General features: G+C 60.5%; 1 protein-coding gene across 1 annotated transcript in view; it reads left to right on the top strand.

Annotated features, from left to right (window-relative positions):
* Positions 1-23,653, top strand: part of Gng7 (G protein subunit gamma 7) — a 57,259-nt gene extending 33,606 nt beyond the window's left edge. Inside the window, exons 3-4 of the mRNA XM_021648895.2 lie at positions 18,542-18,657; positions 20,796-23,653. Of these exons, the coding sequence (XP_021504570.1) occupies positions 18,574-18,657; positions 20,796-20,921 (210 nt within the window). The 5' untranslated portion in view covers positions 18,542-18,573 and the 3' untranslated portion in view covers positions 20,922-23,653. The remainder of the gene's footprint in view (positions 1-18,541; positions 18,658-20,795) is intronic.
* Positions 23,654-25,824: the final 2,171 nt, after the last annotated feature.

Here is a 25,824-nt window from a genome sequence, read left to right as displayed (position 1 = left end):
GACCGGGCGTCTCTGAGTAGCTCCGGCTCTGCTTTCAGTCAATCCTCCTGCCTCGCCCTCCTGGGGCTGGGGTTGCCCCTGGCCCCGCATGTCGGTTTATGAATGAGGCGACGGTGCCCAGTGGGCCCGCGTGGGGAATCCTTCTTTCCCTCCTCCTTCCCCAACATCCAGCCTGGAGAGGACATAGTGGCAGTATTTCATTTCATCAGACAAGATGGTTGCGTCTGAGTGTGAGCGCGTCTGTCGAGTGTGTGAGGTGGGGGGGGGGTAGGGGCACGTGGAGTGGGAGGACGGCTTTTGTGGGAGATGGCCTGTCTTTCCACTGTGCAGGTCCACGTCAGGCGTGGGTGGGCAGGCCTGGAAGCCCCTTCATCTGCTGAGCCCCAGAGGGCGCATGCCCTACTCAGCCGGACCCTTGGCCCAGAAAGCAGAGCAGGAGTGGGCCGGGCAGCTGGTGGGGTCAGGTCTCCTGGCTGATGGGCCCCCTGGGGCGGCTGAGTGTCCCCCCAACACTCCGCCCCTCCGCTCTAGGCTTCCCTGCTGGGTGGGGACCCGGAGCTCCTCCCACCCAGGACCCCTCCTGGGTCGTTGGCAAGAGAGCAAATGTCCAGTGGCCCTGGGAGTCCCCGGGGCTTAGCTTAGAAGAGACGGGAGAGGGTGGGGTCAGCGGGGGACACCTCTGAGGCCCTGCCGCCCGGGGATGCTCCCAGCCCCAGAGTGGCAGGGGGGAGAGCAGGGGGTGAAGACACTGCCCCAAGCCTTCTGGGCGTTCGTGTGTGAATGGCAGGCGTGTGCCGGTGTGCGCCTGGTATGTGGTGCGTGCCTCTGTGTGCACGGTTCGTGTGTGTGTGTGTGTGTGTGTGTGTGTGCATGGTATACACTTGTGTACGTATGCATGGTATAGGCATGATGTGCACAGATGGGAACATGTTTTGTGCACGTGTGTACGCATGTCACCGCCATGTCAGTGCTGTGCCAGGGTCCAGCCTGAGGGCAGGGTGACCTCATACACACCCGAGGGCCTCAGCTGAAGCACGCTGCAGCAGCCAGCCTCCCCGAGAGGGGACCCGGCCTGGACCAGCGCTGATGGGCGTGAGTTTGCAAAACAGCCACAAGGACCCCTGTTTGGTACCCATCACTGGGACATGCCCGGGCATGAGTGTAAATCCTGCAGGTGCTATCTTAGCTGGGCACACAGGGAGCCATCTAGAGCCTGCCGCGGGCGCCAGGCGCCAGAGGAGAAATTTGCATTCTTGGGATGTTTTTCCTTAACGGTCGGTCACAGCCTCTCCCCACCTCTCCCCAGACGTTTCCTGACTTCTGCAGACAGACAAGCCTCGGGCAGAGCGGGGACGGCGGCCCGGGGCCAGCCTGGAGCTTTGTCACTCGTGGGGGTGCACCCAGGGTGCGGGTCCTCGAGGCCCCCCCAGCAGACAAAGCCTGCCCGGCCCTCCCAGCCTGTGAGCCAGCGTTTTCATGGGGTCCCCTCCCCCAGCGCAGGTGGATGGTGGGGCTCCTGGCCTGGGGAGGCTGCTCGGTGCCCTGCGGCCCCGGACAGTGCCCCCAGGCCTGGGCGTGTGTGAGCTGGCCACAAAGCCTGAGGCAGGAGACGGGCATGCCCGGTGGATCTCTTGACCTCGAGCTGCAGCAGAAAACTGCAGGTCGCCTCAGGCAGCCAGGGCCAGGGTGGCACACGCCTACCACACCAGCATTTTGGAGGACTTGGTAGACAAGTTCGAGGCCAGCCCCTGCACCCCAGTGAGTCCCTGTTTCAAAATAAAAATTAAAAAGAGACTGGGGGCCGTTTGTGGGGCGCACACCCTTAATCCCAGCACTCTGGACACAGGGTCAGGCGGATCTCTGAGTTCGAGGCCAGCCTGGTCTGCAGAGTGAGCTCCAGGACAGCCAGGGCTGCCCAAAGGAGGCTCTCCCAAAAAGGGCGCAGGGGCGTGGTCAGGGCTGGATCCCGTAGGCAGGACAGCGGCTAGCACTGGTCACTGATACCTAGGGTCCCGTGGAGTGACCTCGGCGCTGGCCCTGCTGGCCCTGCTGGCTGCGTCCGTGCTGCGCGGACAGGCGGGGGCTGGACGGGTCAGGAGGTGGCCCGGCTGACCGGCGCTGGCCAGCCCGCACGTCCCGGAGCCGTGGGCCGCAGCAGCACGTAGGCGCGAGCCGCTGACGCGGGTGGCTGCGAGCGGCCGAGCATGTCGGGGCCGGCTCCCCCCGTCCTGGCGCCGGCTCCTCTCCCCCCCTACCCCCACTCTCGGGGCCGGCTCCCCCACTCCCGGGGGCTTCTGGGAGAAGGGAGTCCCGGAGCCAGGCCAAAGGAAAGCACATCCGGCACCGCTGCTCCCCTTCCCCAGCCTGGAGCTTCAGCAAGCCCGAGCCGTGCTCCACAGGCCTCAGGGCACCCCACCCAGCCGGTCGCCAAAGTGGGGTCTTCTCAGGGCTGGGGACAGAGGACACAGCACAGCTCACTGGGCGTCTCACACACACACACACACACACACACACACACACACACACACACACACGGGAAGATGGCTGTGGAGGGGAGGGAGCCAGCTTAGGACCTCAGGCCGGCCCAGACCTGTGTCCCCCGGCTTACAGAGTGCTCATGGCCCCAGACCTGTGTCCCCCGGCTTGCACACGGCAGTGCGATTCGCCAGCCGGAAGGTGGAAGCGCCCTCCCACACTGCGGTATGCCCACACAGGGGCACATCCCTCGGCCCTGAAAAGGGAACACGGATGACCCCTGAGGACACACGCTCAGGGACATGGGCCGCACACTGTAGCTCACACCTGACACCCCGGCACTGAGGCTTCAGGGGCAGGAGGATCACGAGTTCAAGGTCACGCTCAGCTGCGCAGTGACTTCTAGAGCGGCCTCTCTGGAAGCACGAAGCAGATTTTCCTGAGGTGAGGGTTGCAGTTCATGCCCGTCTATTCCAGCACTCAGGAAGGGGATGTAGGGGGATTGCTGTGAGTCTGAGGCCAGCCTGGGGCGAGGGAGTGAGACCCCACTCTCTGTGTTCCTGTCCCCCCCACTCCGGGCAACCCCAGCACCGTGGCCCTCAGGGGGGCGGGGCGGCCCCGGGCACACAGCCGCCTCCACGCTGCAGGAGCCCAGGCTGGATCTACATTTGGTAGATTCCGAGGACCGTGCCACGTGGCACAGCACCTCTGGAAGCAAAGAGCTCGCCTTCGGCTCATTCCGTTCAAGAACAGCCTCCCCCAGACTCGCAGGCGATCCAGGACAGGGCTGGGGAGCCCCTAACTCTTCCTTGCCTTCCCTCCCCCACATCTCACCCTCTTGCCGGGAGTGACCCTGCCCAGAACTTCATCTGCCCTTGACCTTTTTCACGGCTGCATAGTAGTCTGCCAAGCAGCCTAACCAACACCCGAAGATTTTGTTTTTAAACTTCCACGCCATTTCTCTATTTCGTGTGTGGCCACGAGCCAGGGGACGTGTCTGGGGGTCGAAGGTCAGGTTGCAGTTCTCACCTTTCGCCAGGTGGGCCTGGGAATGGAACTCAGGTCATCACATTGGGCTTGGCCACAAGCGCCTGCACACTCTGAGCCCCAGAGGACGTAAAACTTGAAGGTTTGGCCAGAGTGGGCTGGCCTGGGCTCCATGAAGCCCATCCGACTCTCACATCCCTAAAACGGCCTCCTCCTGAGAAGACACTGACAAGGCTCAGGGGTTACCCTCGCCCGAGCTGCCAGGGCCAAGGCTGGCTCCCCCCTGCCTCTCAGTGGCGGAGAAGAGAGAAGAGGGGGCTCTCTGTTTTCAGGTCCTTCTGGGAAGCGACAGGGTGACGTTTCAGAGTCGGGGCTCCTGGGACTGGGAGGGGGACAGGTGCAGATGCCCTGGAAACCAGGGAGCCGGCCTCCCCAGGGCGCCTGGGCCTGCGGGTCTGAGCTGAGTCCTCTCTTCTACCAGCCCTGTGCCGGGAGCCCCCCAGTGTGGCCGCCCCTTGGGCACGCGCGCACACACTCACAGGCACGCACACACTGCGACCCAGATTTTACCCAGGCGGCTTAGGGCCAAAGCACGAGCCCCTGACTTAGCCCTCGCTTAGGGACAGGGTGGGGGGCTGTCTGCCGTGCCCCACCCCCGCCCCGCTCTGTCTCCCACGAAGCAGAGGCAAATACTGGACTATTTTGGCGCTCCCCGTCCACTGTTTATGGAGGAACGAGGAGCCTGGCACAGGAGCGCCCGGCTGCATGGCCTCCGCAGTGAGGCCGAGTCTCAGACCATGGACAGGCCGGGTTAAGGGCTACTGGAAAATGCTGTGACCAGCTTGCCCGATGAGGGCTTTCCTGTCCAGTGTCGCCCCTTGGTATCTGCTGCCCTTCCGTCAGTGGCTTCGGAAGCCTCACTTGTGTAACGCTTGCGGCAGGTAGCTTTCTTGCTCGCCTGCTTTTCCTCAGTGGGATACCGCTATTCTGCAGCCCAGGCCGGTTCAAACTCATGATTCTCCTCCTGCCTCAGCTTCCCGAGCACTGGAATGGCAGGAGCCACTGTACTGGACACTAATTTGTTTTGTTTTGAGGCAGGGGTTCTCTGTGTAGCCCTGGCTGTCCTGGACTCATTTTGTAGACCAGGCTGGCCTTGAACTCACAGAGATCCACCTGCCTCTGCCTCCTGCTGCCAAGCTGGACACTAATTCTTTTTTTCCCCTCACCAGCAACCACAAAGAGTAGTTGCGTTGTGATTTTGTTACAATTGTAGTAACATCTCATCTCCTGTTGACGGTTTCCCTTTCTGGTCTGTTTCATTGTTGCCAAGATCTAAAGAGCCTGATTGGTGCGTTAAACTGTGTCAGAGGTGAGGGTGAGCAGAAGAAAGCTTAGTGGCTGCAGGGTTTTGGGCTGAGCTTCCAAGAACCAGAGAGGGACTTGGGGTGTCCCCAGGGATTAAAGGGGCTACCGTAACACTGGGGATGACAACAGCAGCAGCATCGCGGTGCGTGTTGGCAAAAGGGACTGGGGACCTTGAAGGGCAGGTGATGGTGGGCCTGTGAGCACGCGTGTGGTACGCGCACTCGTGTGCAGATTCACACGCTAGGAGACCTGAGAATGTCAAGCTTTGTCGCTTTGAGGAGACGCAGTCACCTCGGGCCCTTTCGGGTAGCCGAGAGGCTCCGTCTCTACCTCCCACAGCTCTAGGTTTGCAGGCACACACAGCCATGCCTGGGGACTCAGTCAGGTCTTCCTGCTTGCAGGGCCCGGGATCTTACCCACCGAACCATCTCCTGGGCCCTGGCAGGGTGCGCCTTCCATGTGGGTGACAGGGACACAGGCATGTGCCCTTTCAAAATTGCAGCGGCGCTATCCATCAGCAGCCACAGCTCCTCTGCGGCGAGGGGCACACACCTTTAATCCCAGCGCTCAGGGGGGTGTCCGTGAACCAGAGGCCAGCCTGGTCCACAGAGAGTCCAGGACAGCCAGGGCCACACCGAGAGAGCGTCTCAAAAGTGCAAGGAGAGCCTGAGTGTGGTGGTGCAGGGTCCCCGCGCGGGAGCCCGCGTTCGGGGTCACCCTGCAGAAGATCTGAGGGTGTCGGATAAAAACCCACCTCTAAGCATTGAGGCATCACCTCCAAGATGGCTGACATGTCCCGGGGCTTCAGCCCTGCATGCCTTGACTCTGTATGATCCTAGGGACCCGAGTGATGTCTGCAGACACGTGTGGTGGTCCCGAATGGGGAGCTCGAGGCACGGGGTGGGCGGGGGCTGGGAACCTACTCGGTGCCCAGGATGCCAGGCAGAGGAGGGTGCAGGCCGCCACCCTCAGCCGGCCTCCGCCTCCATCCCACCTGTTGGTTTGGGAGAACATGGACAGTTTGGGAAGGAAGAGGGGCTGGGGCGGCTGGCAGGGATCGCCGGCCTCCAGGGCAGTAGCCTCCACCAGCCCCAGCTGGGCAGGAAGTCCGGCTGGGTGGGGCCACACAGGGGATAGCCCACTGCAGAAGCAGCCTCGAGGGTGGAGGGTGCGATTCGCCAGGAGTGAGTCCCACCAGGGACCCCAGCTTGAATCAGGCCACTGAGAGTTGAGGGGACAACAGCCCTGTCCCCCCACTCCAGCTGGGCTCCACCCAGCATCCACCAGAGAGTGTGTGAGGCGGCCCTGTCAGCTCCACTACCCAGGAGACTGAGGCAGAAGGATCCCGAGTTCAAGGCCTGCCCGGGCTGCACAGTGAATTCAAGGCCAGCCTAGGCCTGGGGAGAGAGCTCAGACCCGGGGAGATGCACACACAAAATAGAGCCTGGGGGACGGTGAGCAAGACCCTAGTTCCAAAATAAAAGCTGAGAAGAGGGCTGGAGAGGCTCCTGCCAGCGGCCCAGCACTCGGGAGGCATTGGCAGGCAGATTGCTGTGAGTTCAAAGCCAGCCTGGTCTATAGACTGAGTTCCAGGACAGCCAGGGCTACACAGAGAAACCCTGTCTTGAAAAACCGAAAGCCAAACCAAAACCAAACCAAAACCAACCAAATAAGCTGGCGCTGGGCCCCAGGGCTGGAGCCCCCACCTAGAACCCCCAGGGAAGGGATGGCGCCACCATCAGTGAGGAGCCTCTCTGTCCTTCTGGCTCTCGGTTCCATTCCCAAATCTGTGTGTGCATATGTGTATGCATCTACGTGTGTGTGTGTGTGTGTGTGTGTGTGTGTGCCCAATGCTTGCCAGAGCCCCCTACTGCAGTCATGTGCCCTGATTCCCTCACGCTGGACCCCACCCTGCCCTGGCCCCCGATGGATCCCGGCCCCTGGGCCCCCCTCACCTCTCGGCTATCTGTCCCCGTCACAGGCCTGAGCCTAACTTCTGGTTCCCCACCCTCCTGGCATGCGCCTGACATCAAAGCGGTAGCCCTCCCCGGGGTTCCGTGCACACTCAGGCGCCCGGAATTCTGTTTTCCTGCAGCCGGTGCATGTGCCTCTGTGCCCTTTGACCTTGTGGAGGGGGCTCCAGCAACAGGCGTAGAATAATGCCAATGCGAGATTGGGCCCCCCTCCCCCCTCCCCCCGCAGAAGAAAGCTGTTCCTCTCTAATTGTCTTGTTCTCTCTGTTTATGACGGCATCTCGGGCAGCCCGGTCTGGAACTCCGGGCCCTGCTGCCTCAGCCTCCGGAGCCCTGGGTGACAGGCCTGTGACAGGCCTGTGTCACCCAGGCTGCTGACAGGCCCCGGCCTCTCTGAATTCCCAGGAGCTGGAGACAAGGATTAGGATTGTGTGAGCGATGATATTTTGGAGCCTGGCGGTGGCAGTGGCACAGGCCTGTGAGCCCAGCAGGCAGAGGCAGGCAGATCTGAGCTCCAGGCCAGCCTGGTCTACAGGGTGAGTTTCAGGACAGCCAGGGCTACACAGTCTGGAAAAACCAGAAAGCCGGGAAGCAAACAAACAAACCACAAAGAAAAGGGAAAAGGACCACCCAAGCCCCAGGTTGTTTCATCCATTTGGGGACAGGACGGAGGCTCAGCCTCCTTCCCCACCAGCGGTTACCTGCGGTGCAGTGCCTGCAGGGGCCAAAAGGGGGCGTCGGTCTCCTGGAGACATGTGGGTGCTGGGAGTAGACCGCAGGTCCTTGGCAAGAGCAGCCAGTAAACTTCATGCGTCTTTAATCCCGGCCACTCTTAAAGCACTTTTCTATTGTGTATGAGTGTGTGTGTGGGGAGTTGGTGGGCCGGTGAGGACCATATCTTCTGAGGCGGGGTCTCACTGAACCTGCAGCTCACTGAGGCATGAGACTCAGGCCTGGGAGCTCCAGGGACCCTCCCGATTCTGCCCTGCCCCCCACCCACCTCGCCCAGATGTTTTGCCGGTGCTGGGATTTGAACTCGTGACTGCTCACTTGCCACTTGCATGGCAAGCATCTTACTAACCGAGCGTCTCCACAGCCCGTTGTTTATCTCTCGCAGTCCTGGGGATGGAACCTGGGGCCTCGATCCTTCCAGGCAAGCCCTCATGGAGCCACAGCCCTCCGTGTCTGTGTCAGTTCCTCCCCTGAGGGACACTGAGTCCAGATCCGAGCCCTGGAGGGCAGTGTTTGGATTCCCATGTCCACCGGAGGCCAGCGCTTCAGCAAGGTGACCATTCCCTGGCTGGGCCTCCCCTCCCACACAGCAAAATCAAGACCATGCCCATGCCCTGATGGCATCCCGCTGAGCCCCAGCTCTGCCCAGGGAGCCCAGGGGCCCAGGGAGCCCCCATCCTGGCTCTAGGGACGGCATCAGCTCCAGCTCTTGTCAATGGGCTCCCCGGACCTGGGCCCTCGTCCTGCCGCTGGGTGCCAGCTCTGGATGCCAGCTTCTAGAATGTGCTGGAGCTGGGTAGCCCCAAAACACTACACCTGGTGTCCGAGGCCGGGGGTGCCCGTCAGCTCACACAGCTGACCTGGGCCGTCCTGAGTCACCCAGGGAGCAGTGTCAGAGGGAGACAAGATAGATGGTTCGAGGCAGGGAGACCAGGAGGGTCCATGCCCATGGCCCAGACAAGGCAAGAAGAGGCCACAAGCCACGGGAGTTGAGGCCTCCAGGTACTGGGGTGCCAGCCGCCGCCGTGGGGACTCAGCTTTCCAGCGGGTGTGCCGGGCTCCGGCCGGCCCCAGCTCTGCCGAGCCACAGGCTTTACCTAGTTCTCGGAGCAGTTACAGTAGGAGTGTGTAAAAGCACTATGTAAAGGGCCGCGCGCATAGAGGGGAGACCGCTTCAGTGCGATGTTTACAAGTTTGTCAAGTTCCCAGGCCCGACCTCTCTTCTCTGCAGCCTCCCTCCCTTCAGCCCAGGGGATCCAGGCTCACGAGATGAGCGAGCGCTGCCCCGTGCCCTGGCTCTGATCCAGGGTGACAACATTTCCTCAGGACCGGGAAGCTGAGGGTGGGTGACAGAGCCACGGGGCCCTGGGTCCTGGCCCAGCCACTGTGCACAAGCTTACGAACTCTCACATGATCACAGCCTCCCCCTGCACGCACACACACACACTCACAGCCTGAGGGCACCAAAGGCCACCACCCGCTGCCCCACCTAGGGCCACATGGATAAACAGTGGTCCTTTCTCTCTGCTTCCTGTCACCGAGGTGACAGCCCCATCCTCCTCTGTGTCACCCTCTGTCATCACAAGTCAGCTCGTTTCGGGGCTCTGCCGGGAGCGGGGGCCTGCCGGCCAGTCTGTTTTTGCCTCCAGTGGACATTTCACTCACTATTCTTCGGCCCTTTTCTAAATATAGCCACACAGGGACCCATTTAGCGCGAACAAAGGGGCCGCGGCTGACAGAGTCACAAGATGCTGTTTTCATCTGGGTCACTGGTTTCCCTCGGAAATGTGCCCCCCGTCCTGTCGTGAGGTCACGCACTGTCATCACGTGGCAACCCCACGCCCTGCCCCCGAGTGACCCCGAGAAGCCACAGGCTGGATGAATCCTCGCAGCGGGGGAAAGCCTGGTGGCATTCCTGCGGTGCAGAGGGTGTCAACGTGGGTGCTGGAGGCCGGGGGATGCCGCGGGGGTCCCCCATGCTAGCTGCTGGGGGGCGCACCATTAGCAACCCCTCAGGGGCTTGCTCACGGCCAAGGCCAGCTTGTCGCCTTCACCTTCTCCACGGAGCCTGAGCCGAGGGCCCCTGGTGCTGGGAACACTGTCCTCACCCACACCATACCAGGAGCTGAGTGTCCGCTGTGTCCCCGGTGCCCCCGAGGGTCACGGTCACCCCTATGCGAGACCCTAGGTCAAATCTCACTAAATGAACCCAGGCCAGGAGCTAAAGGAGCCGCGCAGACAATTGCACAACTAAATTGGAAAAATAAACTTGGGCCACACGGGTGGAGAGAGGAGACGTTCCGGCTGCCCAGAAAGCAGTTTGGCAATTTCCTGGGGAAAAAAAAAAAAAAAAGAAGAAGAAGCCCGAATCCAAGCACAATCTATCCCATGACCCAGAAACTTGCAATCACCCCCAGTCCCCCCCCCACCCCGCACTCCTACCCTCATGCCCCATTCCTGGGATTCTGTGCAAATGCCCCGGGGACATGCAATCCTGTCCTGGCGTATACAGTTGGCGTGCAGTCATTACGGGGACTTTGAGCGTGGGGTCGGTGTGCAGCGAGCCCCGTGCTCGCAGCGGGGCGCGGCGGTCGCGCGCCTCCGCGGCGCAGGTGCAGGGGGCGGAAGCCGGGCTCTGCGCAGCCGCAGTCCGCCCGCCTGGTGTGTTTGGCTCCCGACCCGGGCGTGTAAACACGGCTCGTCTCTGAACACCCTGTGCTGGGAGCCTGCCTCCCGCCGCCCCGCCTCGCGCGTTTCTTGTGTTTTGTGTTCGTTTTCCACTTATTTCTTAACTTTTTTTTTTTTTTTGGCAGGCGGCACGAGAAGCCGGGGAGGGAGGGGTCAGCCAGATTCCTGGCTGTTGGCAGGAAGGCGGGAGCGAGGCGCGGTGCCTGTCGGCCTGGGTTAGGAGGCTGGGAGGAAGCCTGGGTTCAAGGCCGGACGGGTGAACTAGAACGTAAAGGGGGAAAAAAAAAAAAAAAAAAAAAAAAAAAAACAAAAAACAAAAAAACAGCTGGCGGGAGGCGTGGTCAGGCGGGGTCCCGCCCAGAATCCCAGGGCGGGTGGGCGTGGTCAGGGACAGGGCCCGCCCCCTCTGCGCCCATACAGGAGGCCTGGAAGCCCCCGGCCCACGCACCCTGGACCCGCTGGTGTCCTCAGCCTTCCCCAGGGACCCAGGTCCAGCGCTGGTGTCAGCCTTCCCCAGGCCTGATCTCTCTCTCTGCCCTGATCTCTCTCTCTGCATTAGGCAGCCGGTTCCCAGTGCAGGCTTTTTAAACACAGGGTCTCCTGTAACCCAGGCTGGCCTCATGCTCACTTTGAGTCACCATGTAGTTGCTGGGAATTGAACTCAGGACCTCTGGAAGAACAGGCAGTGTTCTTAACCTCTGAGCCACCTCTCCAGCCCCCCACGCTCACTCTGGTTGACCTTGGATGCTATCCTCCCGGCCTGGCTTCCGTGGCGCAGAGGATAGAGCCCCGCTCCCCCCTTCCCCTGCCCCCCGCCTCCTGCCACATCCACCGCATGGCATCGTGAGCGCGGGGGGTGGTGGTGCCAGGAACCCCCAGGGCCACAGCAGCCTGAGGCTGTGGGACTCCCCGCGGGAAGGTGCCAGCCCAGGCCCCTCCTGGCCCCGGATCCAGGGCCTGCAGCCAGGGAGGACCTCACGGGGTCCTCCCCCACCTGGAGGGACACCCCCCCACACCGCCGCCGCATTCCCCACATTCCTGTCCCCTGACGCGGCATTCCGAGCTGACCCGGGACTTTCTCGCTCGTGGAGAAGGCGGCGGGAGGGAAGGGGCGTGCGTGCGTTCCCAGCCCGCGGGAGTGGCAGTGTCCCAGCTATGAGAGCTATGCCCGGCATGCGCAGGTTCCCCGGAGTTTGCGTCTGAATGTCATTGTTTTGGATGGGGGGAAAGAAGAAGGAGGAGCAGGGGAAGAGGAGGAGGGAGAAGGTTGTGATTTCTCAGACCTGCTGGCTTGGGGAGATAGCCCAGCGGTTAGAGCGCCAGCCTGTCCTCCTGCAGGGGACCCAGGTTCGGTCCCCAGCACCCACAGGGCGGCTCCGGGGACCCCACGCCCCTTCCGGCTGCTGTGGGTTTTTTTTTTGTTTGTTTGTTTCTAAACGAAATTTAGCCAGGTGTGAAACATGTCTTTAATCTCCACAGAGGCAGGAGGATCTCAGTGAGTTCGAGGCCAGTCCAGCTCAGGCAAGTCCACAAAGCTTTGTGGGTTTTTTGTTTTGTTTTGTTTTGTTTTGTTTTGTTTTGTTTTTCTTGTGAGCCTCGATATCACTGATGGTCCCAGGCTGGCCTCAAAGTTGTGCCAATCCCCCTGCCGCAGCCTCAGGATTTGGGATGACCGGCACCACACAGGGTGGGTGGGGTTACTCGAGGCTCAGCACAGAACACTGGCCTGGCATGCTGAAACCCTGGCTCCACCCAGCAGGTCAGGGGTTCAAGGTCATCCTCAGCTACGTAGGGAGTTCGAAGTCAGCCTGGGCTACATGAGACCCTGCCTGGAAAGGAGAGGAACAGGGGCCAGTGAGAGGGCTCAGTGGTGAAGGAGCTTGCTGCTAAGCCCGACGACCCGAGTCCAGTCCTGCTCAGAGAACAGACTCCCTAAAGTGGTCTTTCGACCTCCATGTGTGCATGTGTAAAAATGTGAACAATAGAAACAATTATGTGTGAAGGCTTTTTTGGTTGTCGTGAGCTCTGCCGGCTCCAGGTCTAGGTAGGTTGTCTTGTCTCTACAAATGCACACACAAATGAGACAGTGCCTGCTTGGGAAGCTGAGGCAGGAGGATTGCTCCAACACAGGAGTTTGAGACCAACCAGGTCTCAGAAATTCTCACCACTCCAGACTATCCCTTCACCATCATTGTGATGGCCTTCCTCATTACCTGAGCCAGGGTCTCCTGTAGCCCAGGCTGGCCTCAGGCTCCCTAGGAAGACAAGGATAACCCTCAACTCCTGATTCTCCTACCTTTGCTTCCCAAGCACTTGGATTACTGTCCTTCAACACCATGCCCCATGCTGGAGATGGAGCCTGGGGCTTCAGCATGCTGGGTAAGCACCCTGCCCACTGAGTCCAAGCACCCTTCCACTGAGCTACAAGCACCCTGCCCACTGAGTCCAAGCACCCTGCCCACTGAGCTACAAGCACCCTGCCCACTGAGCTACAAGCACCCTTCCCACTGAGCTGCAAGCACCCTTCCCACTGAGCTACAAGCACCCTTCCCACTGAGCTGCAAGCACCCTTCCCACTGAGCTACAAGCACCCTTCCCACTGAGCTACAAGCACCCTACACACTGAGTACAAGCACCCTTCCCACTGAGTACAAGCACCCTGCCCACTGAGCTACAAGCACCCTTCCCACTGAGCTGCAAGCACCCTTCCCACTGAGCTACAAGCACCCTTCCCACTGAGCTACAAGCACCCTACACACTGAGCTACAAGCACCCTCCCCACTGAGTCCAAGCACCCTGCCCACTGAGTTCAAGCACCCTCCCCACTGAGTCCAAGCACCCTTCCCACTGAGTACAAGCACCCTGCCCACTGAGCTACAAGCACCCTTCCCACTGAGCTACAAGCACCCTACACACTGAGCTACAAGCACCCTGCCCACTGAGTACAAGCACCCTGCCCACTGAGTACAAGCACCCTGCCCACTGAGCTACAAGCACCCTGCCCACTGAGTCCAAGCACCCTGCCGGCTGAGTCATCCTTCCCACCCCCCTGGCTGGGAACTTTCCACCCCATTAATGCCCCCCCTTCCCCACAGCACATTCCAGTCCATGTTTTCCTTCTCTGTCCCCAAACAGGTGGCTTCAGCGCGTCACCTGACCATATTATGCAAGGTGACAATTACAGGTATTTTCCTCAAAGTCCACATGCCTCAGAAAGGTCACAGGCTCCTGGCAGGGCGCAGAAGGACAGGTGGGGACCCGTTGCCCCATCTCAAAGCAACCGTTGTGTTCTTGAATCCGGGCCATGGGGAAGAGGGGACTCTAGAGTACTCCCCCGAGCCGTGTCTGCACAGACCTGCGACACCCTCACTACACCCCAGGACCTGGCCGTCCCGTGGACTCTGCCAGCGTTATGTACGGGGCTTCGGGGGGAGGCGTTTGCAATGATTCATAAGCAGTCTGAAGTGACTCAATACCATAGGCTCACAGAAAGAGGTTGTAGCCCAGGCTGGCCCTGAGCTCCTCATCCTTCTGCCTCCACCTCCCGGTTCTGGGACGGCAGGCATGCCACACACCAGGTCTATGCAGTGCTGGGCCTGGGGCCTAAGGTTTCGTTCACCTAGGCGAGCACTGTGTCAACCGAGCCACAAGCAAGCACCCTGCCCGCTGGGGTCAGCCTGGCCCCCTCACTTCTCCCAGGGCCCTCTGGGGCCCGAGGAGGGGGTGACTTCTCACAGCCTCTGGACTGGACAGAAGTGAGGCCATGGGCTGTCCACGGCTTCTCAACAGAAAGCCGAGAACCGGCCCGGTCACATTCAGGACTCCCTGGCCGGCATCGGCAGCCACCTCTGTTCGTGGCTCTGCTGCCTTTGACTTCTGACCCAGATCTGGACAGCACGGCCTTCTCCATGGCTGCAGCCGCTCAGGCCCTTTCCCCTGGGTCAGGGACCTGGAGATTCCCATGAGGTGTCCAGAGAGGGGCGAGGAGCATTCCGAGGCTGCCTGCGAGCCGCCGTCGTCTCCCCTCGCTGGGCTGTGTCCTTCGTATGCAGGGAGGGGCTGTGTACATTTTTATTATTTCTGTGGAGACGTGAGACTCATGGGGCACGAGTGGCGATGTGTCTGAGGCTGGCCTTGAACTTCCTATCCTTTGCTAGGTGTGTTCTTGTATTCTACAAGCACCTCACCCACTGGGCTACAAGCGGAGCCTCTGGTGATGAGGCTGAGCCTGGCTGGAGGCTCCGGCCATGAGCCTCGGAGCTGTAAAATCAGCAGAGTTCATTGTGTGTCCTTTTCACCTGCAGAGCTGTGGGGTCACAGGGTTCCTGAGGAGGGAGTTCTCCCAACCCAGACTTTGTCCCTTCGAGCAGAGTCAACACTGTCCCAACAGCGGGCGGGGTGAGCTGGGCCAGGATGCCCTGAACTCTCAGGGACCCCCTGCACCCATTGCCCTGTGGGTCCCACTGTGGGTCCCAGCCCGGGCGCGTGGAGGGAGGGAGGGAGGAGCATCGCTTCAGCTGTTGTGCAGGGTGGGGCTGTGTCACCCGGGTCTGGAACTGTCAGAGGAAAACATTCCATTCGGGAGCCTGCCTGTCATCCCTCGGCGCTGCGGAGCAGAGGCAGGAGGGTCAGGTCATCCGCGGCTACACGGGGCCACCTTGGGGACAGCCCAGGTGACATGAGACTGTCTCAGAAACAAAGAAACACGACAGGCTCTAGAGAGACGGTGTGTGAGTGCGCAGGCACACCAGGGTATATGCACAGAGCTCAGGTAACTCCAGGAACTCTGTCCTCGCCATCCGCCTGGGTCCCAGGGCTTGAACTCGGCCTCTGAGGCTCAGCAGCACCGTTCCCTGGGGTCATCTCTGGCCCTGGCTTTCTGCCTTCGATGGACTATTACTCAGTCATGAGAAAGGACAATGTGCACGCGTGGGTGGGAGGAGGAGGCCAGGCCACAGACGTTGGGAGAGTCCAGTCCTGGGCCTTTCGACCTACAACAGAAATGAAGAGTGGCTCCAGAGTTCATGAGGTCAGCCACCGTGACGCAGGGGCGGCAGGAACGGCCCATGTCCTGGTGGTTGGTGACAAGGCCATGGACTTCTGAAACTTCTGTTCCCTGTGACCCCGGAAGGGTCTCGCCATTAATGGAAACCCTATTATTAAAGGGAGTCCACGAAGGGTCGCTCTCCCTGGACAGGGGCCGCACCCCTTTCATCCCAGCCCTCAGGAGGCAGAGGCAGGCTGCTCTCTGAGTTTGAGGCCAGCCTGGTCTGCAGGGTGAGTTCCAGGACGGCCAGGGCTATAACGAGACGGTCACCTTGCCTCCCTTTCTCCTCAGTTCTTCTCATTGGCTTTTGGTAGTGGTTGGCTTTGGTTGTTTTCTTTTTGTGCTTGTTTTTAAGACATGGTCTCAAGTTGTTAAGGCTGCCTCGAACTCATAATCTGGTCAGGGGTAACCTTGAACTCCTGATCATCTCTACCTCCACCTCCTGAGCGCTAGAGTGGAGACATGAAGCAATGCCCTGCTTGGGTGACTGTCAGGCCAGTCTCTCTGTCTTCCTCTGTTTCACCCTGTCTTCCTGTGGCCACCGTCCCTCCCTCATCTATCTATCTATCTATCTATCTATCTATCTATCTATCTATCTATCTGTCTGTCTATCTAGGGGTTTTGAGATAGGGTCTCACTGTGTAGCCATGGCTATCCTGGAACTTGCTGTGTAGACCAGGCTGGCCTCTGCCTTCCAGTGTTGTCAGGATGGGTTGTATGAGGCCATGGACACCTCTCAGCTCTCCAGAACCCAGCCTCACCTGCCTGATGTCTGCCCCAGTAGAGCCCCAAAAATGTTCACCCAGGGAACCCCAGCTTCTGGGGCCTCTCTCTTCCCTCTCAGCATGTGGGGTTCCATGTGGGCCTCGGCATGGCCGGCGACCATGGGCACAGGATTTCTTGGGGTCTGTAGAATGACAGAAAAGGGAGTGGCGTGGCCGCCCAAGCCCCAGGTAACACTGGGGGATCCCTGGCATAGAACGGGCAGAGGCAGCATGCCCAGCACCCGGCTGGGGGGGTCCCACATTCCTGGTTTCTGCTGACCTCAGGGCTCCCCTGAGCCTGGTCTCCAGCACTGTGAGGCAGCCTTGTATCTCTGCCTAAACCAGCGCTGGCTTTCCAGCTCCCCAAATCACCCCACGTGACACCCCACTTCTCCGCTGCTACCCGGAGACTGAGGCCCCGGCCCGGAGCTCTGCAGGCCCCGCTCTGGCTGCAGGTCTGTCCCACAGGCTGCTACTTGCAGAGCCTGTGGCTCCTGATTCAGCGGCCGCGGGCTCGGCGGCTGTTGACTGGCTTGCTACCTGTGGGGGGCCATGGCTGAGCCCTGAGTCAGGGCGCGGGCTGGTGACACAGACCTCGGCCCGGACAGCGCGAGACAGCCTGCCGAGCCGCGGCTCAGGGTCAGCAGACACCGTGAGAACAACAAAGCTGTGTACCAGAAAACCGTGGAAGACAAAACAGGCATGTCCGGACGTGCGCTGTGGACCGACACAGCCATGTTCGTACTGGTGACTTCCCGAGATGTGTGTACACATGAGCGAGCAGGGCCCTCCTAGAATTCCCCAATGAGGGCTGGGGGCGTGGTCAGGGCGGGGCCCCGCCTAGAATTCCCCAGTGAGGGCTGGGGGCGTGGCTCCTGAGTTGAGCCCATGCACACAGCCTCACACACATGCACACAGCCTCACACACGTGCACACAGCCTCACACACGTGCACAAGCATAGGCAGGTATTTTTAAACAATAAAATGCCCATGCTGTGCGCCTATCTCTAGAGATCCTCAGGCACACGCCTGAGGATACACTCTGACCCGCTCACATTTCTATCTCTTCGCACACACCTGCACTCAGACGCCTGCTTACATGGATGCAGCAGGCTCACGTGAGCACACACGCACACACACATACACACACACAAGCACAGGTTCTGAGCAGGGCTAGCCCCTGCCCTCCAGCTTCTCAGGAAAAGGGCTGAGGCCTGGCCCTTGTTCTCTCTACCCAACTATATTTAGCTCAAGAGGAATCCGTGTCCTGCCTGGAAGCCCCGATGGGCGAGTTCTCTGCAGCCCACACCAAGGCTCAGGCTACTCTGTCCCCAGGAGCTGTATGTCTGCTCACGCCCCAGAGAGTCAGGCAGGGCAGAAGGACTTGGATGAGACTTAAGCCTGCCATCCCAGACCTTGAGACTGTCTGGCCAGCCTGGGCTACGCAGGGAGACTCTTGGGCAGTCAGCTCATGCTGAGCTTCGATGAAAAGACATGAAGTGGTTCCACTGGGCGTTACTCAAGGTGACATTTCACAACCTGCAGGCAAGCTGGCAGCAGGCCTCAGCCGGGAAGCGATTGCTGCTAAGGCCGAGGACCCAGGTGAAAGGAGGCAGCACATTTCCACACACTGTTCTCTGACCTGGATGCCATGACACATGCAAATCCACACATATGCGTGCACAGGGGCGAGCGCGTGCCCGCGCACACACACACACGCGCACACACGCACATGCGTGCACATGAACCTGTGCATGCAAACAGATGAACATACGCGGATATGTTTTTAAACAATAAAATGTTAGGACCACTGAGATGGCTCAGCTGGCAAAGATGCTTGCTGCCAAGCTGGAAAAAACTTGGTTCGAACCCCGGGAGAGAACCCACTCCTGCAGGCAGGCCATCCTGTGACTTGCACACAGCCTCACCCACACACAAAACAGAAATAAACAAAGGAAAAGAGGGGCCAGGGTGGGACTCAGCAGGAGAGAGTCTGGAACTGTGCAGGCCCTGGCGTCTGTCCCCAGATCCCTCTCTACTGCTGGGGCTGTCTAAAGAGACCCTCTTGCAAGAACCAAAATCGAAGACTTCGTGCTGGCCCGGCCCACCCTGGTGGCCATGTCCAGTCCCAGGCCACCGGCTCTGCTGCCATCCGGGCCTCAGCTTGAATTCTCTAGCTCAGGACAGACAGACAGGTGTACTTTCATCAGGCCGTGACGGTCACGATGCTCTAGACCTGTTTGATGACTGACTTCATGACCGTAGGGAAGGCTAGAGGGAGGGTCTCGGGGCGGGCCGGGATGACCACAGAGCCGGGTTGCGTCCCCATCATCTTGGTGGGACCCTGAGTCGGCGTGACCTCGGGCCCTTACCACCCCACCCCAGGGACGGGCAGAGGCAAGAGCTGGGGGCCTGTCCCTGCTCTGAGCAGCTGGGCTGACTGGGCAGTCCTCCGAGGGTCAGGGTTCGCGGGGTCTGCGCAGCAGTTCATGGCTCTCTGTGCCCTCCAGCTCTCTAGACGCGGGGCCCACGCTCATGGCTGATGATGTCAGGTACTAACAACGTCGCCCAGGCCCGGAAGCTGGTGGAGCAGCTGCGTATCGAAGCAGGGATAGAACGCATCAAGGTGAGCTGGGCCAGGGGTGGGGAAGGAGGAGAGACAGCCACAGCCATGTGTGGGGCCGAGAAACTCAGGTGGCCGTTGGGGCGGGACGGCGTGACCAGCATGCCTTTCGCCACAGCCTGCGGCTTTTTCTGTCACCCTCTCTGCACAGTGCTCTCTGTCCTTGGTTACCACAGACGGGAGCAGGGGTGACACAGAGGAAGGGAGTAGATGGCTGTCTAGCTGCTTGCACCGTTGGGCGTGGTGTTCATTTCTTGCAACAAAACTAATTTGTGTACTAAATAAAGAAAAGGCGGGCTGGGGGCGTGGTCAGGGTGGAGCCCCGCCTAGAATACCCCAGTGAGGGGCTAGGGCGTGGTCAGGGTGGAGCCCGCCTAGAATACCCCAGTGAGGGGCTGGGGCGTGGTCAGGGTGGAGCCCGCCTAGAATACCCCAGTGAGGGGCTGGGGCGTGGTCAGGGGTGGAGCTTCTGCCTAGAATACCCCAGTGAGGGGCTGGGGCGTGGTCAGGGTGGAGCCTATGCCTAGACTATCCCAGTGAGGGCTGGGGGCGTGGTCAGGGACAGAACACTTTCCTAGCCTGCAGCTGGCCCTAAGTTCCATCGCTGGCACCACCAAATACAAGTGTTAGACTGAGGAACATGGCCCCAGGACCACTATTCCCCTGCCTCAGCGCATTCAGACCTTCCTTCACTGGAAAGGGAGCCCCCAGAACCCCGCGCTCAGGCCAGGCCGAGCAGAGGACACCTCACAGGAAGTCTGTGGGCCCAACCACGAGCTGGACAGAGCTGCTCAGGCAGAGCATCCCCGAGGTGGCGCGCGCCCTGCCTGGCTAAAGCGGTTCCCTGTGAGCTGGCGAGAGGGAGGGGCGCTCTATGGTCCCCCTCACCCTGTCTGGGGTCGGGGGCCAGCCTGCTGGTGACACGGGGATGGTCCTGTGCCTGGGCACCTCACGGGCTCTGGGCTTCTGCGTCCCCTTCCCAAGTCTCCGTGAGAACCCTAGAGAGCTGGGCGGACCCCGGGGAAGGGCCCGGGCGCCCTGTGCCACGCCGGCCTTGCGGAGGCCTCGCAGGCTGTTCTGTCCATCGCGGAGGGCACATTTCCAAGCAGATCTACACCCGAGTGTTCAAAGGCCCGCGGTTTTCCCTGCGCGGAGGCGTATCAGGCGTCAAGGCCAGCCTCAGCTACACAGGAATTTGAGGCCATCCTGAGCTACATGAGACCCTGACTCAGAAAAACAAGACAGCGGCAGGACAGGGGGCACCTTATCTTTGTCTGGTTTCGTTGTCCAGACAGGGATTCTCCGCGTTTAATGGCTGTCCTGTATCCGCTCTGCAGACCAGGCTGGCCTTGAACTCGGATACCGCCTACCTCTGCCTCCCAAGCGCCGGGCTTAAAGGCCTGTGCCACCTCCGCCCATTAGTGGCCATGATCTTAAGCTGCAGCCGCAGCACGTGGCCTCATGCCCGACACAGCCCAGCAGCCCTAATGGACCAGGTCCGGTGAGGCGCAGGGCTTTCCCCACCGGCTCCCACGGGTGGGGCGGGAGTGGATGCGGTGGGGCAGAAATCCAGCCACAGCTTACTTAGTTGCCAGGAACTTCCGGTGAGGGATGCCGAGAGGCCCTTTCGGCTTCTTTCGCATCTCGGTGATGAAGTGGGAGGTTCGTGGACCGACTCTAAGCCATGCCCCAGCTTCTCCCTGAGGGATTCTGGGCAGCGGCTCCACCCTGACCACGCCCCTGGCCCTGGGTGACTGTAAGCTCACCCAAAAGACCTGTCCCAGGAGCGTCACCTCATCCCATCTCCACGCCCCAGCAGCCACGGATCTGCTTCCTGTCTCTGGGTTCATTTTTTTTCCTAGAGCTATCTTGCTGTGGCGAGCACACTGGGTGTCCTTTTGTGTCTGGTCCTCTCACTGGAAACGAAAGGCCCTCAGAATCCCTGCGTGTCCTCTCACTGGAAACGAAAGGCCCTGTGTGTCAGAGCCGTGTCCCTTTTTCGTGAGTGTGTACCATTCCACGGTGTGTGTTTCCCCCCCCCCACCGTGCGTGTGGCTTCACCCGGCCTCTCCCTGCCCTGCGGCTGCTGGGGACCGCTGTCCCATCTGAGGTTCCCTCTCTTCCTCCCTTGTGCCACACAGGTCTCTAAAGCCTCGTCAGAGCTGATGAGCTACTGTGAGCAGCATGCCCGGAGCGACCCCTTGCTGGTGGGTGTACCAGCCTCTGAGAACCCGTTCAAAGACAAAAAGCCTTGCATAATCCTCTAGTCCTCTTTCTCTCTGTCCCCTCCCAAGGCCTTTTCCAATTTCTACTGTGAGAAAAGTATTTGTGTCCCTCCCGCTTTGAACTCCTGAAGGAACAGAAACCGACCTGAATGCCCAGATCTTCACGGCTGGCATGGAGTGTGTGACTCGGCCGGGGGCTCGGGCTGCCTGGCCTAGCAAGGGTGCCGGCCTCCTCCCCCTGCCCCCTCCCGCCAGGCATCGCTGGGGACCTGAGCTGGGTGACCGTCCTTAAGGCTCCCGTAGTCAGCGCTGGGGGAGGGCCCACAGGCCAAGTGCACGCCTGGCGGCCATGAGGACCCCGGTTGCGACCCTTCATCCCACGTTTAAAAAATATCCAGGGGCCGGCCACGCATCTGTGCCCCAGCGCTCGGGAGGCTGAGACGGGAGGGTCCCCCGGGCTTGGGGGATAGCCGTCTTGGCTGTCAGTGAGCTGGGGGCCAGTGAGGGACCCTGCCTCCACCACAAGGCTGAGTTAGACAGGGGAGGGCAGGCGCTGACCGCCAGCTCCGCCTCGGACACACACAATGCGCTGTGCTGCCCAGCGCCCCCCCCTCCCGTGTGGCCCTGTCATGTGCACACACAGCGGCTTCCTTCTCCGGAGACCTGGTCCATTCCAGAAACGGACCTCCAGGTCTCCACGCACACAGAGCGCTTGCTGGTGCGGCCGAGTGTGTGATGTTGCCCCCCAAGCCTGAGGCCCGGGTGGGCGCCGGCAGCTCCCCACTCTCTCCCGGTTTCCCAGGTGATTGTGAGGGCAGAAGTGCAGCTTTGGTTGTCTTGGGGCTGTTGAGAAGGCGTCATGGCGTTCTGCATCCACGTGGGTCTCCAGATCCCTCCTCCTGCCTAGATCAAACCCTTTCCAACTCAACCCAAGACCCTCAGGGTGAGGACTGTGGAGCGGTTGTGCCCTGCGCCCTCAGAGAGGGGGGTGGGGAGGATGTTAAGCGGAGGCTCCGCTTCTGCGCACGCGCACGCCCAGCCCCTCACTCAAGGACTCTAGGCAGAAGCTCCACCCCTGGCCACGCCCCGGGCATCTAGGTGGGCCCCAACCCCGAGCCAGGCCTGTACCCCTGTTTGGTCTAAGAGTCTAGGCTGGCCCGGAACTGAAGCTCTTCCTGCCTCCGCCCGGGCTTGCACACCTGGCCGAGGGACCCGCCCCCACGGGTGACAGCCATAGCGGCAGGTGTCAGGACAGGAGGCTTGGCTGTGCCAGTGCGCCCTGCAGCCTGACCTCAGAGGCACCCCACGCAGCAGGGGGACCTCGGGCTCCAGAGTCCCCGTGACCTCTCCCTCCCGCCGCGCAGCAGAAAGCGAGCTGCTCCGGTTACGCCCTGTGGCCCTGATGGGAATCAGCTTCCAGAAGCCTGTGCCAGGCTGGTCCACGGACAGTTGCCCAAGTAGCCCACGGGGAGGGTGAATGGGGCCCGCACACCCCGGCTCATCTCCCAGCCCTCCAGGCACAACCTACCTCCTAGGCAAGGTGGCAGGCCCCAGACTCCATTTCCACGGGGGCATGAGTTCGGGTAGACATTGCAGGTGCTAAGAGGGGCCCCCATTGCCCCCTCCGCGGGCTGGCTCCCAGAGGGTGCAGGGTGAGGGCCAGGCCCCTCCGTGCATCGGCTCCCCGTTGCTACCCAGGAAGAGCCAGGCCTTTGGGGAGCCTGCTTCCCCAAACGTGTGTGGGTGGAGCAGAAAACCAGTGTCTCCCTAAGACGACAGCCACCTTGCTTTAGGCTGGGATTGGGGTCCCGGGGTGCATGTCCCAGCCAGACTGTCAGGGGACAGCAAGGAGAGAAAAAGCAGGTTCTGCAGACTGGGGCTGTGGCCCAGTGGGCAGAGCACCCACCCGGCATGCAAAAAACCCAGGGCTCCACCCCCCCAGCTTTCGGAAACCAGGCACGGGCACATTGGGGAAGTGGAGGCAGGGGGATCAGGGCATCAGGGTCATCCTCAGCTACATAATGGGTTCAAGGCCAGTCTGGGCTACACAAGACAATGTCTCAAAAAACAGAGAATTCAGTGCACTCTCCCACAGCCCCCGCCACGACGCTCCCCTCGGAGAGGTGGCCAGCCTGGCCAGTCGTGTTTGCTCTCAGCTTTTCCTTCCCCCACTCCGGGAACAAACCTCAAGTCAGCGCCCGTGCCCAGGCCACTAGTGCCCTCTCCCCAAGTGACTCCCATCAAGGACAGAGCGGCCTCGTGTTCCCAGGAAAGGTGGGACATCCGTGGCCCCTGTATTGAGCCCCCATGGTCCCTGTGACCCCTATGACCACCGGAGCCCTGCCTCAGCTTGGGGACACTGCAAGCAGAACAAGGCATAGGCAGGCGGATCTCTGTGGTCGAGGCCAGCCTGGGCTACAGAGTGAGTCCAGGACAGCCAAGGATATAGAGACACTGTCTGAAAGAAGAAAGAGAGAAAGAGGAGTCAGACCTACTCCAGCATGGGCGACCAGCAGGGACTTCCAGCTAAGGAGGATGGGAGGCTGCATCCTACTGGAAGCCATACACAGACATGACCTGACACAGCCTTCCTGTTCCCTCACCCTGCTCCAGGGCTGGCTCCTCCTCCTTCCCTGTGCTTTGTGACACCGGTCGCTTTTAACTTCTGATTTTAACACCCCCCCCATGTGCCACGCCCTCACAGTGTTCGTGTTGTGTGGAATGAGGTCACGGTCGGGTGAATCCTCCATAATAAAAGGCTCACGTTTCCTTTGCCTGGACTCCAAACTCTTTTCCTCTCTCTGGCCAGGACCCCTCAGGGATTTCAAGGGACAGTGGCCAGCCAGCCACACCCCCTTCCTTCCGGGGTTCCAGGAGGCTGCAATGGGCCGGGCTCTGTCCCCGCCGCCCAGGATGAGGGAGCATCCAGGCTCAGGCCTGGCAGACTCTGCGCAGGGCTGAAGGACAGGTGTGGCCACAGGTGATGGCTGCAGGGCTGAAGATGGCCTCCAAGGCTTCCTTGGTGCTGGGTGAGCCCTCCACCCACCGAGCTCCACCCTAGCTTTTCTGTTTTGTTTTGAGACAGGCACACTTCCTGCCTGCCTGGAGTTGCCCAGTAAGGGGCTCGGAGCAGGGCTCGGTGATCCCAGGTAGAAAGGCCCTGGGTTGGAACCGAGCACCTACAAAATGAAAGACCCTTTATTCCCCGACAGCTGTGGGATCAGAGCTTCAGTATGGCATCCCTCGGCTGTAGTCCAGGCCTGTGCTGTACTTCCAGGGAGTACCTACCCCTGCCCCACCACAGCACGTAGCAGCCCCCCATACCCTGGCCCGCACACAGCTCCATGCCCCTCCTTCAGAGCTAGCATTGCAGTGTCTCCAGTCTAGCTGCCTTCCACCCCCCTGACTCCTCGACCCGATTGATGACAGGGCGCCCTGAATGGTCCAGGATGGATCCCTCAGCTTGACCCCCCTGCAAAATTTCTCACCCTGCACATCAATATTTCATACTACAGTGGAGAGCGTGTCGCAGATCTGGGGTGCAGATGAGGTGGTCTTTGGGGCTGCTGGCAGCCACCCACAGCTCGGCTCCCTCGGAGGTTGACGTTTCTCTGCTGTTGTTCACCTTCAGCCCTCTGACCGGCGGCGGTGCAGGGGTGAACCAGGGACAGCGAGGCGGGGAGCGAGTGCAGGCTGGAAAAGGGTGTGATGCTGGCTCAGCCACCACCTACTGTGGCCTGTGGTTGCCTGTGGGAGACCATGGCCTTAGCCGCTCACCTGGGTAGCAATCTGGGGTTGGGGGGGGACTGAGCCTTTGGCTCCAGGTTGGACGGGCTCCCTCTCTGCTCTCTGTGTAAGTGGCAAGGCTGCCCTGCACAGGCTGTCACACTGGGTGACATCAGCCAAGACCTCCTGTCCCTCCCACCCGGCCAGTGAAGTGGCAGGAAGTTTTAAAGGGGGGGCGGCCACGGGGTCTCCTGCCGGGAAGGCTCAGGAGCAGAGAAAACAGGGCAGGGTTCCGGAAGCGGCTGATGCTCCTGAGGCGCTGACAGCTGCACCCCCCAGCCAAGCAAACACGCAGGCCACACCCCCGCGGGCTCTGCTGTCCTGCAGAACCCGCCCAACAGCTCCTCAGAGACCCTAAAGATCCCAAAGGACTCTGCCTAAGCTTTCCCATGACGGAAGGGGACCACAGCCACACGGGGGAAGGAGACACAGAGGTCAAGGCTAGCCTGGGCTACAGAAGGGGACCCGGTGCTGGAGAGGTGGCTCAGCGGTTAGAGCACCGGCTGCCCCCCTCAGAGGATCCAGCTTGGATTCCCACCACGCACAACGGAGGCTCACAACCGCCCGTGACTCCAGCGCCAGGGTACGGCGCCCCCTCCTGGCCTCTGTGGGCACTGCCCCAACACTTACTACAAATAGCTAAAGCAAGATAAAGATTTCTGTTGTTTTGTTTTATTTAAGACATGATTTCTCTGTCCTGGACTCGCTTTGTAGACGAGGCTGGCCTCAGACTCAGAGATCTGCCTGCCTCTGCCTCCCTGAGTGCTGGAATTAAAGGTATGTGCCACCATGCCTGGCTAATTATTATTTTTTTCATTAATTAATCAATCAATCAATCAATCAATTAATTAACGTTACAGGCTAGTCATAGCCCCATCCCTCCTCACCTCTCAGTCCCACCCTCTTCCCTCTCACCCTATATTTTGTTGTTGTTTTTTTGTTGTTGTTGTTTAGGAAAGTAATGTTAGTTAGGCCAGGGGGTTGTGGCACACACCTTTAGTTCCAGCACTCAGGAGGCAGAGGCGGGCAGATCTCTGTGAATTTAAGTCCAGCCTGGTCTACAGAGTGAGTTCCAGGACAGCCAGGGCTGCACAGAGAAACCTTGTCAAAAAGAAAAGAAAAGAAAAAAGTGTAGAGACTGTAGGGCTGTAGAGACTGG

Source organism: Meriones unguiculatus, chromosome 17, assembly GCF_030254825.1.
Source record: "Meriones unguiculatus strain TT.TT164.6M chromosome 17, Bangor_MerUng_6.1, whole genome shotgun sequence".
Lineage (NCBI taxonomy): Eukaryota > Metazoa > Chordata > Mammalia > Rodentia > Muridae > Meriones > Meriones unguiculatus.
This window is presented reverse-complemented; position numbering and strand designations above follow the sequence as displayed.